This window comes from Nelumbo lutea, chromosome 4, assembly GCF_056320005.1.
Source record: "Nelumbo lutea isolate HS-2025 chromosome 4, American lotus-T2T, whole genome shotgun sequence".
Classification (NCBI taxonomy): domain Eukaryota; kingdom Viridiplantae; phylum Streptophyta; class Magnoliopsida; order Proteales; family Nelumbonaceae; genus Nelumbo; species Nelumbo lutea.
The window spans coordinates 47977454-47992784 of NC_142687.1; the positions used below are offsets into that span (position 1 = coordinate 47977454).

The following is a 15331-nucleotide window of genomic DNA, read 5'->3' on the forward strand; positions in this document are numbered from 1 at the left end:
AATAAGTTTAATTTTATGAAAACTATAGGGAGGATTCTCCACAACCTGCTGAAGCTCGGCTGAGTAGTTTTATGACAAGGTCATCTGAGATGAACCGCCAGAGTGATGCATTGGCAGTTCAGCAAGCCTTTTCTGTCACAATAAAGGTTTGAAAATTCACATTTCTTCTCCTTACTCGTTATAGAATGTATTAGAGGATGTGGTTTATTCTTTTGCAACTTATATGGTTTATTACTAGTTTTACAATTTTCTACTTTTAGCAGGATAGTGCATTTCCAAATTCAAAGGAGCAATCGTACGTTGGTGAAGTTCTGGCAACATCCCCTCCTGTTGACCATAAGGTGCCATTGCCTTTTGTTCCACAGTTGCAAATGACCCCAAGGACATTACCATTAAGGGTGGCTGCAATGGCTAAAGTACTAGTAAGTAGCCTTTATCTCAGAAGTCCTTTACCATGTTTCTTTTACAGGAAGGTTAGGAATAAATTGCTTAACTGTTATGTTGGTCAAGTTTTGGTTAGTTGTTTTATGATGTACATTTTTGAGGAAATGAGTGGTGAAGAAAAAGTGTGAAAAGAATAGCACATATAGATCATGAAGTAACTTGGGGATATATATATATATTGAAAGGTAACTGATTTCATTAATAAAAGAGAAAAGTACATAAGAAGGTGTACAATTCAAAAGAAAGGAAAAACAAAAACAGGGATCAGGCCCTTAGGAGTTATACAGGAGGAATCTTACCAGAGTACAAATATTCTAACGGAGCTCCTAATTTTGTTAGCCCATCTGCAAGAGCATTTAATTCCCTTGGAATCCAAATCAGGTTTGCATTAGAAGCATTCAGTAAATCCCTTGCCTCTGTCAGAAAACGACTGAGTCTCCACGGCCAAGTCTCTTGTTTTCCTAACCATTTTATGGTGTTTGCTGAATCACCTTCTATGGAGAGGTTCTGAATACCTAATGTGTTGATTATTCTGATCCCTGTAAGCGCAGCCATCACTACTGCCTTGGTAGTCTGCTATGCCTATTGGCCCTCTGTACACCCAGCAGATGTTCCTATTTTCATCCCTTAGAACTCCTATGCCAGCAGCACCAGGGTTGCCTGAAGCACTTCCATCAAAACTTAGAGTCCAAAGACCTTGCCTTCTGAGAATAGGGCTCCTGTAAGTGGATGGGGAGGGAGGGGAGGAAAGCGACTGAGTCTCCACGGCCAAGTCTCTTGTTTTCCTAACCATTTTATGGTGTTTGCTGAATCACCTTCTATGGAGAGGTTCTGAATACCTAATGTGTTGATTATTCTGATCCCTGTAAGCGCAGCCATCACTACTGCCTTGGTAGTCTGCTATGCCTATTGGCCCTCTGTACACCCAGCAGATGTTCCTATTTTCATCCCTTAGAACTCCTATGCCAGCAGCACCAGGGTTGCCTGAAGCACTTCCATCAAAACTTAGAGTCCAAAGACCTTGCCTTCTGAGAATAGGGCTCCTGTAAGTGGATGGGGAGGGAGGGGAGGAGAACAGGAAATTACCAGAATTCCTGTTAAGATCGTTTACAGAGAATCCTTTGAATCTATCCGTGCTGGAGGCCCACAGATTACAGAGGTGGTTAATGTGAGATAACAGATCGCTCCTTGACTTAACCTTGTTCTCAAACAGCCGGTTATTTCTTTCTTCCCACACTACCCAAAGTATAGCATGCAATACTATCTGCCAGTACACCTTTCCTCTCTTACTCAGTCCTTTTCCTTGCTATCGGTGAATCAAGTCTTGTAGGTGGCTTGGAGCCACCCAGCTGTACCCTGCTAATTGTAAGAAATGATTCCAAATAAACCTGGTTTCCTGGCTGTGAATGAAGAGATGATCTTTTGACTCCCCTTCACAAAGGCAGAGTATACAGGCATGAGGGGATATAAAAAGTCTGCCATGATTTTTCTTTTGCAGCAGCTCGCGTGTGTTTATCAGATGAAGATAGGCCTCCCAGACAAAGAAACATACTCTAGAGGGGATAGAATTGCACCAAACCTTCTTGAAAGGGAAATGGAAGTCCTGCTCTCCTGCAACAAAAGCTTGAAGAAAGATTTGGAAGAGAACTCTCCAACATGGTGGGGTTTCTAAACATGGGAGTCTAGGGAGTATGGGAAGATATAGACTTCTCTGATAAAGTGGAGAAGTTCAGTTAAATCACTGATCTCCAAATCCCTTAAGGGCCTTCTAAGATTCAAGTTTATGTTGCTCTCAGATGGGTAAGAGGGGAGGCACTAGGGAATGGTAGCTTCTTTATTAAGAGTGAGGTTAAAAAGTCTAGGGTAAGAATCTTCTAACTTAGCATTTCCCCACCACAGGTCAGTCCAGAATTTTATTCTAGTACAATTACCCACTTTGAACCTTAAAAAAGAGGACAAAAAAATTTGTAGGTAGAGACGATACCTTTCCAGGGGCTTGAGGAGACTACTCGGTTTGAATGAAAGTTGCAATCCCAACCGTTTGTGTTCAACCCATACTTGCTGGTGATAACAGCTGCCGAAAGAGCAGTGTTCTTCTCCACAGCCACTTTCCAAGAAGAGCAGTGTTCTTCTCCTTGGAAGTCTCTTTGGAGTTTTTCAATCTGTATTCTGATTTTTGCAGGAACTTCAAACACTGAGAGAAAGTATATGGGCATATTTGCTAGAGCAGCCTTAATGAGGTTGAGTCTTCCCCCTTTAGAGAAGTAGCAGCGTTTCCAAGTGGCTAGCTTCTTTTCACATTTTTCCAATACTGGTTCCCAAAAGCTTGGAATTTTGGGTTCCCTCCCAAAGGCAGACCCTAGTAAGTGAGGAGAAGGGTTTCCACTTGGCAGTTCAGAACTGCCTTAAAGCTTTCCAGGAGATCTCCATCAACTAAATTTATAGCCACTATACTACTCTTTGAGTAGTTAATCTGCAGTACTTGGGGAAATATATTCAAGCAGAAAACATACACCCCCAAGAGAGAAAAAAGAAAGAAAGGATGAACTGAGAGATGCAAAGGCATTGAACTAAACCTGCTATTTTGATACTTCAGTATGCTCGCTTTTCATATAATTTTGAATCAGGATGAGAATGGTTTATTTATAAGGCCAGCAATGTTATATGGAGCAGAGTGTTGGACAGTGAAGAAGCAACTTGTCCAAAAAATGAGTGTGTCAGAAATGCATATGCTGAGATGGATGAGTGGAAAAACTAGAAACGATAGGGTCAGAAATGAAGTCATTTGAAGGAACATAGGAGTAGCTCCATTAGGTGACAAAATGAGAGAAAGTAGACCTAGAAGACTGCAGCGCTGTCAGAAAAAAATGTGGTGCTTTACAAGTTTAAGGGGCTTGAAGGACTTATGGCAGACTGGATAGGACATGGTTCAAAGTAGTAAGAAATGACTGTGTGCTCATAATGGTGAAACAATGGGTCAAAGTAGTAACCATGGATATGGCATTAAATAAAATTGAATGGTGAATATGATTTATGTAGCCCCCCATATAGTTGGTTAAAACTTAGATCAAGATGATGATCAGATTGGCGAGTTTGTCATGGTCTTCTCTGTAACAATTGGTCTTGCAGGCTTTACTAGAGATATTATTTGAAGGTTTGATTCGTTGTAGGTATGGATCAAGTTTGGGGGGGGGGGCTGCTTCCAAACTGTTGTTAATAGTATGCTATTTCAACTAGAGGGTAAAGAAGGCTAGTAGGAAAACCGGATTATCTAACTATCACTAGGCCTGATATCTCATTTGCTATCAGTATGGAAAGCAAGTTATGCCTCACTGTGATGCGGTTCTTTGGAGTGTGTGGTATTTGAAGGGGGCTCTAGGCCGTGGGTTACTGTACAAGCCAGGAGGTGATCTTGAAATAGTTGGATACACCGGCGCAGATTGGGCTGGCTCTGTATCAGACAGGAGATCCACTACAGGTTATTGCACCTTTCTTGGAGGAAATCTAGTGACATGGAAGAGCAATAAGCAGATTGTAGTAGCAAGGAGCAGTGTAGAAGCTGAATATAGGGCCATGGCACACACTACATGTGAACTAGTGTGGTTGAAGAATCAGTCGCAGGAAATCAGGTTCTCAATAAGCAAACCCATGAAGCTATATTGTGACAACCGGGCTGCAATTCACATCTCATCCAACCCAGTTTTTCACGAGAGAACTAAACACATGGAGATAGATTGCCATTTTGTAAGGGGAAAAGTCATCAATGGTGTGACAAGCATAGAACATGTGAGAACAGGTGATCAGTGGGCAGATGTGTTCACAAAAGGGTTGAGTTTGGGAAGAATGAGTTATATATGTAACAAGCTGGGATTATATGATACATACTCTCTAGCTTGAGGGGCAGTGTTAGAGTCGACTAAAGAGGGGTATTTTAGTCTTTTTCATCTAAGTAATGTGTTAGTTATTTGTCTCATGCATATGCAGGGGCATTTTTGTCTTTGTATATTGATTTGTTAAATTGAATAGATGGTCGACTGGGTTAGATTCTTTGTCTTCTCAGTTCGACACTCTTCTCTTCTTCCTCTTCTTCTCCCCCTTCTTCTCTCTTTTATTTATCTGCTCTCAGTTCAACTGGGTAGCATTCACAAGTTCCCAGTCCTGTAAGGCATCTAGTTCAAAAGGACCAAGCCCTGAGATATCTCTAGTTAAATCCTTCTCTGCGAAGGTCTTGCAAGAGCTCTACTTGTATCCTTCCCAGCGAACAATGCATATGATCAACTAGGTCCCTAAAACATTATGCTCTACGTTATTTTGAGAGATGGGTATATTGGGTTGATAGTTTATCTCTGTACAACTTCTCATTGCACAGATACTTGATTGTGTTTTGGCCTTTTGTTTTTGAAATGATATACTTTAGCTTATACTTTGAAAAAAATGTGGTCTTTACTTCTTGATACACTGTGGAATGGGAATCCCATTCTCTTGGGGGAGCCTGGAAGGATTATAATTCCATTCTAACCATACAAATTGTTGGAATTGGAATGCGCTATTCCAATTTTGAGTTGAAAAGGTGTCTCTTATGTTGAAGATACAACTCAGCCTTGTTAATAACACTATATTCTAACCAGCTGAGTTAACATGCTTATTGAAGTAACTCCAGTGTTTTAAAAGCGCAAGGAGAAGGTAAGCCTGAAGGTAAGGGAATGGAGTTCCCTTAGAAGTGATGGAGTTCGTGTAGGCAGGTCAGTGGAGGAGATCCTTGAAGATAGAAGCAAAAAATTTCCTGTTCGAAGAGATAAGAATCAAGGGGAAGGTAAGCCTGAAGGTAAGGGAAGCGAAAAATGGTAAAATATTGCTGGAAGAATTAGAAGTGATCGAGTGGCTAAGAGAGTTCATAGCTGGAGCCTGTTCAAAAGGTAAGCAGATAAACTGGTAGGATTTTAGTACATTAGAAGGGAGAAGATATGTTGTTGAATGTAAGAGGAATAGAAAAGGCTTCTTCATAGCTTTGGCTGAATTTTTTGGTAAGGGACGAAGGCAACTGGTGTGTCTGCCAGCAGGAAAACAGAGCCAAGGATGGGGGGAAGTTGACTGGTTGCTCAAAGAGTTTTTAGCTCAAAGAGTAGCAAATGATAAAAAAGCCTCCATAAGGGAGGAGAAGGCATATCTCAGCAACAACAGGGTAGAACAAGGGCCAATGGTCATGGCAAAAACAAATGGCCAATGCAGAATGGTGGGAGGTCTATAGAGAGAAGAGTGAGATAGAAAGTTTGTCATACAAGCCAAGGCAAAGGTTAATGATTGGAGGAGGGTAGCTGACTTATTGGCAACCAGGTTGAAGCTGAAGAGTGTCTTCATAGTTGTTGAAGATCAATTAGTTTTATGTTGTTTTTTTGAGTAGATGTTTTGTGTTAGTCGTTAGATAGGTGGGGACCACAGTAGTTATGTGAGTCCAAATTTTATTATGTTTTTTGAGTGATATATATGCTATGTTTTGTCGCCCTATAAGGGCATAGTTGTCTTTGTACTATTCTATTATTTTAGTATAAATAATAAGTGAAGGGGGCGACCGGATCATTGCTCTCTTTTCTTTCAACTTCTCTTCTTCTCTTCTTCTCCTTCTCTCTTTACGAAACTACTTTTTTTCATATTTTTGAATTCAGCAGATTTCTACTTGGTATCAGAGCATCGGTTAGGGTTTCTTGAAGCATTCTCAAGCAGCCCTAACTCAGTCGACTGCATGAAGTAGTAAAGGGCTGACCGATCTGCTATAGATTACCTAGTTTTTGGAGTTTTTGGTGGGATCTAGACATCAGGAAGGTGATCTACTGTTCGACATCAAAATCAGGAAGAACTGGAGTAGGAGGAAGAGTCCCAGAAAAGTTGGACTCTTTGTTTTTGATCTGATCTTGGGTGCCCAAGTATTGTTAGTTTTCTTTTGATTTTTTGAAGAGGGCGGTTTGGATTCTGAAATTTTCTAGGCCTCCCGGAGTGATCAATTCACTTTCTCTTTGTTGGGAGGCACGGGGAGGAGAGAGATTTCCCTCCAGCTAGGGTTTTTTTCTTTCGAAAGGGTTGGTTTTTGTTTGTGTGGTATTAAATTATTTTTTGAAGGTCTCCAATCTATTCTTTTCTTATTGTTGAACTATTTGAAGTAAAATGGAGAGTTGGAATACCGAGATGAAATTCACCAGTACTATGGGACTGAGTGTTGGAGGTAGTAGTGATATTTTTGGGTCTGGAGTCATTACTACATAAAAACTTGATGGTACAAATTATATGGAGTGGGCACAATCAGTTAAGATGGCTATTGGTGCCCGTGGAAAATTAGGGTATCTCATTGGGGAGGAGAAGAAACCTGATACAGACTCTTCTCGATGGGTGCAAGAGAATTACATGGTATTGTCTTGGATGTGTAATTCTATGTTACCTCATATTGCAAAAAGTTTTCTATGGGCTAATACCGCTAAGGAGATTTGGGATGGAGTGACTGAAACCTACTCTCAGAAGCAAAATGAAGCCAGAGCCTATCGGTTAAGAAATCAGGTGATAAGTATGGAACAGGGAGAAAAACCTCTTGTGTATTTCTCCATGCTGAAAACCCTATGACAGGAAATAGATCACTTAGAAATTGTGGTATGGGAAAGTGTAAATGATGCAACAACTTATCACAAAATGGTAGAGAGGAATAGGGTTTTTGAGTTCTTGGTAGGGCTGAACCCTGAATTTGATATTGCTAGGCAACATATTCTTTCTAGGGAGGATGTGACACTCTTTCAGGCCTATGCTTTTGTCTCTGGAGAGGAGAGTAGGAGGAATGTAATGCTGGGACAGCTTGGGATTGACCAGTCGGCTATGGTTGGGAGACTTGTTGGAAGATAAGAAGGACTTGGTGTGTGATTATTGCAAGAAGCCTAAGCATACCAGGGACACTTGTTGGAAGCTTCATCCAAATCTTATGCCTGCTCGGATAAGAAACAAGAAGGGAAATGCAAATGTAGCCACTATAGGAGCAGCAGTGAGAACATAATTGGAGAGGTTTGGACAGCTTATGAGTAAAAAAGATTCACCCAGCTCTAGCCTTCCAGATAGACAACAGAATATAGGAGCCAACTACACCACTTCCTTTGCACATACAGGTAGTTCATATGCAACTGCAAATATTGCATCCACTTCAGGTAAGGAGGGACCTCCCTGGATTATAGACTCAGGAGCATCTGAGCATATGACTAATGTCCCTACCATTTTCAGTTCCTATCAGTTGTGCTCTAGGAGAGACAGAGTTTCTACAACAGAAGGTTCACATATGCCCATTGCTAGGAAGGGGACCGTTAGAGTGACCAATGATATAACTCTGTCTTCTATTTTACATGTCCCTAGACTTCATACCAACCTACCGTCTGTTAGTTCTTGATAAAGAATTTGAATTGTTCCGTGACCTTTCTTCCTGGTAATTGTGTTTTGTAGGATCTGGAGTCGAAGAAGATGATTGGGAGTGGATGTGAGGTGAATGGAGTCTACCTACTGGATAGATTCCAAGACATCAGGGCCATCATGTTAGCAATAACAGTAGTAGTGGGTCAGAGTCAGTGAACCAAATTATGCTCTGGCACAATCGCTTGGGACACCTTTCTTTTAGTTCTTTGAAATGTCTTTTCCCAAAGTTGTTTGAGTCTGTTCAGTTATTTGCTTTGGAGTGTGAGAGTTGTCAGTTAGGAAAGCATTGCAGACAGTCTTTTAAACCAAGTAATAAAAGTAGTACTTTTGCTTTTAATATTGTTCACACTGATGTATGGGGGTCATATCATATCGCTTCCTTAGGAGGATTTCGTTACTTTCTCTTGTTTGTGGATGATTATACACGACATTCTTGGATATATTTGATGAGATCACGTGATGAGGTTCCTAACTTGCTAAGACTATTCCACCAGATGGTTCTTACACAATTTGGAGTGAGAACTAAGGTTTTTAGATCAGATAATGCCAAAGAGTACTTTGAGAAGGACATAACCACGTATCTCTTAGAACATGGTGTAGTTCATCAGAGCAGTTGCGCATTTACACTGCAACAGAATGGAGTTGCTGAGAGGAAAAATAGACACATTGTGGAGGTGGCAAGGAGTCTTATGGTGTGCGTTTTAGTTTTTGTGCAGTTCTGGGGAGATGCAGTTCTTACAGCCGTAGATGTGATTAACCGTGTTCCTTCACGAACTTTGGGGTTTAAGGTGCCATTTAGCCTCATTTTTCCAGATGGAGAGATATTTCATATACCTCTGAGGGTTTTTGGCTGTGTTTCTTTTGTTCACATTCTTGACCCTCATCACAAGAAATTGGATCTTAAGGCCAAGAAATGTGTTTTTCTTGGGTATGCTCAGAACCAAAATGGGTATTGTTGTTTTGACCCAGTGTCGAGGAGCAGATTTGTCATTATGGATGTTACCTTTTTTGAATCCACATTCTTCTTCTTGAGTGGTTTTCCTCAGGGGGAGAGTTTTGGGGAGAATTCACAATCTGTTCCTCTTCCTGTTTTTGTGGTTCCTCCATCAGTTCAGCCTCCACCTGTACCATCAGTTCAGCCAGCACCTACACCTCGAGTTTCATTACCTGAGCCACTACGGGCAGCCTCACAACAATATCAGCGCCGACAGATGATGGTTGACTCCACACATCCTCGACCCACACCACTCTTTGTCAGTCCTTCTGAAATTCCAGATTCGGCAGATACAGTTCCAGGTATTCCTCTTGAGCTTTTGATGATAATGTTTGTCCCTAACACCACTGTTGCAGCTGATCCCACTGACCTTAATCTTCCCATTGCACTTTGTAAGGGGAAGAGAAAGTGTACAACCCACTGCATTTCATACCATCTTTTCTACAATGACTTATCACCCTCCTACCGTGCTTTTCTTTCTTCCCTGGATTCTGTGTCTATACCCAGGAATGTCACTGAGGCTCTCTCCAAATCTGAGTGGAAAACAGCCATGCAAGATGAGATGGATGCTTTGGTCAAAAACCAAACTTGGGAAATAGTTGATCTCCCCCCAAACAAGGAGACAATCGGATGCCGATGGGTTTTCACAGTCAAGTATAAGGTCGATGGCAAGATAGAGAGGTACAAGGCGAGGTTGGTAGCAAAAGGGTATTCTTAGACCTATGGTGTTGATTATCTGGAAGCCTTTGCACCAATAGCTAAGATGAGTTCAGTTTGTATTCTTTTATCTCTAGCAGCCACCTATTCATGGCCCTTGTTCCAACTTGATGTAAAAAATGCTTTCCTCAATGGTGACTTACAGGAGGAGGTATATATGGACATTCCAGCAGGCTTTTATGAAAATGTTGGTAAAGGAAAGGTGTGCAGACTCAGAAAATCTCTGTATGGACTAAAACAATCACCTAGGGCTTGGTTTGACAGGTTCAGAGGGACACTCATCCGTTTTGGATACACACAGACACAATCTAATCACACCCTCTTTGTGAAGAGGAGAGATGCTTTGGTGTCAATTCTGATTGTGTATGTGGATGATATAGTGGTGACAGGAAATGATATGGAGGAGATTGATGATCTCAAAAAATCATTGCTGCAAGAATTTGAGATCAAAGATCATGGTGAACTCAAATACTTCTTTGGGATTGAAGTTGCAAGATCCAAGCATGGGATCTTCATTTCACAGAGAAAGTATGCACTTGACCTACTGCGAGAGACTGGGAAGCTAGGGACCAAACCAGCAGACACTCCTATTGATCCAAATCACAGAATTAATGGTGTGGATGGTGAATTGGTAAAGGATGTGGGGAGATATCAAAGAATGGTGGGCCGACTGCTGTATCTGTGAATGACATCACCAGATATTTCTTATGTTATCAGTGTTGTGTGTCAGTACATGCATGCACCTCGGGTTCAACACTGGGAAGCTATTGAGAGAATACTTGCATATCTGAAAAAACACCCTGGCACAGGCATTCTTTTCTCAAATCATGAGAATCTGAAGCTAGAATCCTATACAGGTGCAGACTGGGCAGTATGCATCGATGACATGAGGTCTACATCAAGAGCGTGTACCTTTGTAGGTGGAAACTTGATCTCCTGGAAGAGTAAGAAGCAAGCGGTTGTGACAAGGTCCAATGCAGAGGCTGAGTATAGATCCATGGCTCATGGTGTCTCAGAACTTCTTTGGGTTAGATCTCTTTTGAGTGAGATTGGGGTGAAAGCAGAGGGACCTATGATGTTATACTGTGACAATCAGGTTGTAATCAATATTTCCCACAATCCAATTCAGCATGTTAGGACAAAACACATTGAAGTTGATAGACACTTTATAAGAGAAAGGGTAACAACTGGAGAAGTTTGTTTGCCATATGTCTCTTTAGTGTTGCAGCTGGCTGATGTTCTCACTAAAGGGGTGGCAAGGAACAAGCTTGAACATGATCTACGCAAATTGGGAATGTGTGACATTTACTCCCAACTTGGGAATTTGAGTGTTATATATGCTGTTTTATGTTTTGCCGCCCTATAAGGGCATAACTGTCTTTGTACTATCATATTATTTTAGTATAAATAATAAGTGAAGGGGGCGGCCTGATCATTGCTATCTTTTCTTTCAACTTCTCATCTTCTCTTCTTCTCCTTCTCTCTTCCTTCTCTCTTTAAGAAACTAATTTCTTTCATATTTTTTAATTCAGCAGATTTCTACTATAGTAACCCCCTTCGATAATTGTAAAGCCCTCCTAGATTCAATGGAGAATGAATTGGAAATATCAGCTATCAATATTTAGGCTGATTTCGGATCATTCACAGTCTTTAAATGGAATCTCCAAGGATTTATTTGTCAAAGATGGTGTGGTGGTGCGTGTAATAGGCTTGCCATTTCATCTGTGGAAACAAGAAGTAGCAGTGTCTATAGCAGTATTGTGTGGAGGAATCTTGAAAGGAGCTTTCTGGGGTGATCTTTATTCAGTAGCAATCCTGCTAAGTGGTGTGAAGCCAGAAGACATTGCACGAAATGTAGAGATACGAACAGATGGGAGTTTTGTCTCTGTGTGGCTAGCATCTTCCATTGAAGCAGGGTTGTGGAAGGAGGCTCGTATGGTAGGAGGGGAGAAGGAGGAAGAAGAAGCGTTACGTGGACTTGTGAGATTGGTTAATTCAAATGGGAAGGACTGGGAAGCCAAAAAGCTTTGGGGCAGATGGAAGGTCAAACCTGTAGAAAGCAAGGAAAGACTATGACAAATGGCAGATCTTTTGCGAGGTAGTGTCAGGGGAAATAGACAAAAATATGCCAATGTCTAAAGGGAGAGGGCTGAACGAGCATCCTCAGATAGGGAGGGTTGCTGGTTCAACCATTAAAATAGGGGGACATGATTTGTTAAGAGGTCACGTGGGAGGAAAAGACTTAGAAAATGGGCCTCGTCGAGGGGATCCCTTTTCTGGTGGGCCGGAGAAGGCAACTCAAGTAAAGTTTTTAAAGCTGGGTTCTTATATTACATGTTTTGAGCCTAAGGTCCATTACAAGATAGATGGGCCAAGGGACCCTTTAAGTAAGCATGTGACTGGGAGGAGGGATGAGCTGATAGATGAGATTAAGCATCTATCATCTTCTACCCCGAATCCCTCCTTTCGGTCCAACAGTTCAGGCGCAAAATCTCAATACTCTCCGTCTTGGGGCTCTCTACAGTGGGTCCTATCCAACCTAGCGAATTGTCTGTCACGAGATAGGCATAGCCCGAGATACTTGAAGCCTAGTAATTTGAACAGAACAGGGTTTGAAGATTGGTTGAGTGAACAAAACAATAGTGACGATTCTGATAGAGATGAAACTATAAGTTTGGGAAGTCTGTCTCCGAAAAGCTACAACAATTTACTTGAATTAGAAAGTTTGCATACAAAGCTGTTGTTTTTAGAGGAAGAGATTGAAGAGGTAGGTGCGGGAAGACTAGAAATGGCGAAGAAAATGGTCCTAAAGCTGTGAAAACTCCTCTTCCCTTCGTTGAGGGAGCTGACCTTGAGTCTAATGAATTACAGGGTGTTGGTGGAGAGGGACAAGAATCGGCCGTGAGGATGGATGTGAGTATTCCAGTGTTAGAAACACAGAGAAAGGATTTCCAAGTGGGTAGGTCATCAGGAAGTGATTCTTTCACTATGTCTACTTCACAACTTTGTCCAAAAAAGGGAAAGGCCTTCAAACCATTTGTCGCTTTTCAACAACTCAATTCCAGTGATTCTAGTCCTACCCCTGTTCTACTAGGTATGGGTGTCAATTCTTTTTTAGGTACTGACTTGTGTGCTATGCCTATAATAGATATTCCAGCTTCCCATCAGGTGGTTCTGATGTAAGAGAGAGGGTGATAGTGGAAGGAGGAGAGGGTGATTGAAGGAAGTATTAAGGGGGAGGCGAACAAAATTTGGGAGTTGATCTGTACAATGATGGAGGAACTAAAAAAAGGAAGGATTCTTAGAGAGATGCTGTAGCCAAAATAAGTGTGAGCAGGGTAAAATTCATCCTCAGACATTGGCTGGAAAGGATGATTGTTGTATTAGGAAGGGGGTGGGGGGAAGGAGCAAAGAAGAAAAAAAGATCAGAAGTGGAAAGGCTAATCTCAGACATTGAGGGAGATTTAGAATTTAGTAATAGAGGGGACAAGAGGAAGGGCCTAAAATGAGGAGATTATGGCCTTTTCATGGGTTTTTTTGCTATTTTGTCTCGACAAAAATTATTAGTTGGAATGTAAGAGGTTTAGGGAGTTTAAGAAAGAGAAGGTTGATCAAAGACATACTCCGAAGGGAAAAACCCGATATTGTGCTTTTACAAGAATCCAAAATGATGGAATTAGTTGGGAGATGGGTGAGGAGTTTTTGGAGGTCTAGAGGTTTAGGTTGGAGCTCGTGTCCTTCTTGGGGAGCCTCGGGGGGATCGTAGCACTGTGGAGGGAGGATGTGGAGGAAGAATTGATAGGCAGATTCCCAGTTTCCATTAATTGTAAGAATGTAGAGGATGGGTGTGTATGGGTCTTAACCAATGTTTATGGCCCTAATTCCTATAGAGAGAGGAATGGGATGTGGGAGGAACTATATGCAATCAAGGGGCTATGGGATGGCCCTTGGTCCCTGGGCGGGGATTTTAATGTTATTGGATTCTCTGATGAAACCAGTAGTCCCCAACAGGTAATTACAACAAGCATGTGGAAATTTAATGGTTTTATTGAAGAATGTGAATTGAAGGAAATACCTTTGTTGCAAGCCAGTTACACTTGGTCCAACCTTCAGGAAACCCCTTTGTATTCGAAGTTGGACAAGTTCTTATTTAACCTTGGTTGGGAAAATAGTTTGGAAAACTTGGTTGCTAGAGCGTTACCTAGGGTGACCTCTGATAGGTACTGAGTTTTTTCCTACAGGACCCAAACCTTTTAGATTCGAAAGTATGTGGCTTACCCATCCATATTTTGTGAAAAAAGTGAAGGAATGGTAGGGTGAGGAGGAGAGGGGGGGGGTATGATGGAAGGGGATCAAGTTTCATAAGAACTTAAAAAGGTTGAGAGCCAAAATAAAAGAGTGGAATAGAGATCATTTTGGTAGAATTGAGGAGCAAAAGTTGTGCCTAATCTCTCAAATAGAAAACTTGGATGTAAAGGAATCTCAAAATGGGTTGACCGAGTGTTAAGGAGACAATTGAAAAAGGATTTGGAAGAGGTGTTACTGAGGGAAGAAATCAATTGGAGACAAAAATCTAGACACAAGCAGATTAAGGACGTCGATGGAAACACTAGATTTTTCCATGATTTGGCAAATGGGAGACGAAGAAAGAACCTTGTGACCAAGCTTGAGATAGGAGAGGAGGTGATTACCAACCAAGATGACATAGCCAGAAAATTTGTGGACCACTTCAAATCGATTTATAGAAGACCTTTGAGTGTGAGAGCAGTCGTGGAAGGGGTGGAATGGCCAAAAATTGATGGCGGAGTGGCAAGGTGGCTGGAAGGGATTTCGAGGAAGAAGAGATTAAGAAAGCTGTCTTTCGAATGGATAGATCCAAGGCTCCAGGTCTAGATAGCTTTACAATGGGTTTTTATCAAGACTGTTGGGAGGTGTTGAAAGAGGATTTAGTTGTAGTCTTTAAGGAATTTGCAGACAATCACATTATAGGCCTATTAGTCTAGTGGCAAGCATCTATAAAATTCTGGCTGAAGTGCTCTCGTTGAGGATCAAAACAGTCCTCCCTTCTATCATTAGTGAAACGCAGGGGGTTTTCATTCAAGGGCGACAAATAACAGATCAGATCTTAATTGCGAATGAGTGTGTGGAGGAAATGAAAAGGTCTAGGAAGAGAGGTTTCATTTGTAAATTGGATCTTGAAAAGGCCTATGATTTGGTGGACTGGGAGTTTCTATTAGAGGTTATGCGAAACTGTTGATTTGGGGACAAGTGGTGTAGTTGGATTTTTGGGTGTATCAGTACTTATCACTACTCTATTCTGGTGAATGGTATGGTGAGGGACTTTTTTCTAGCTTGTAGGGGTGTCAGGCAAGGGGGTCCACTCTCACCCTTCCTTTTTACCTTAGTAGCTGATGTGATTAGTAGGATCATTACTAAGGCTGACAATGAAGATGTCATTAGGGGTTGGAGAATAGGGAGACACCAAGCCCCCGTCACCCACCTTCAGTTTGTAGATGACCTAATGATCTTTTGTGAAGGAGGTTTTAGTGAAAAGGTAGCAAACCTAAAGGAGCTAATAAGAGAATTTGAAAGTATTTCTAATTTGAGAATAAATTTGGAAAAGAGCTACATAGCGGGTATAAATTTGGAGGTAGGGGGAGGTCGAGGCTATTGCGAGTGTCTTGAGTGTTCCACCTCTCCTTGGCCTATGTCATACTTATGGCTTCCTTTAGGGGAAAA

The 15331-nt window shown here is 41.5% G+C and overlaps 1 protein-coding gene across 5 annotated transcripts in view; it reads left to right on the forward strand.

The window, feature by feature from the left end:
- The window catches only part of ABCD1 (peroxisomal ABC transporter 1), a 97789-nt gene that overhangs the window by 37330 nt on the left and 45128 nt on the right, over positions 1-15331 (forward strand). For all 5 annotated transcript variants that reach the window (XR_016113089.1, XM_088985368.1, XM_088985367.1 and 2 more), the window contains 2 exons: positions 29-146; positions 264-422. Coding sequence is in view for 4 of the 5 variants with exons in the window: in XM_088985368.1 (XP_088841494.1) it covers positions 29-146; positions 264-422 (277 nt within the window). In the remaining variant the exon portion in view is untranslated. The remainder of the gene's footprint in view (positions 1-28; positions 147-263; positions 423-15331) is intronic.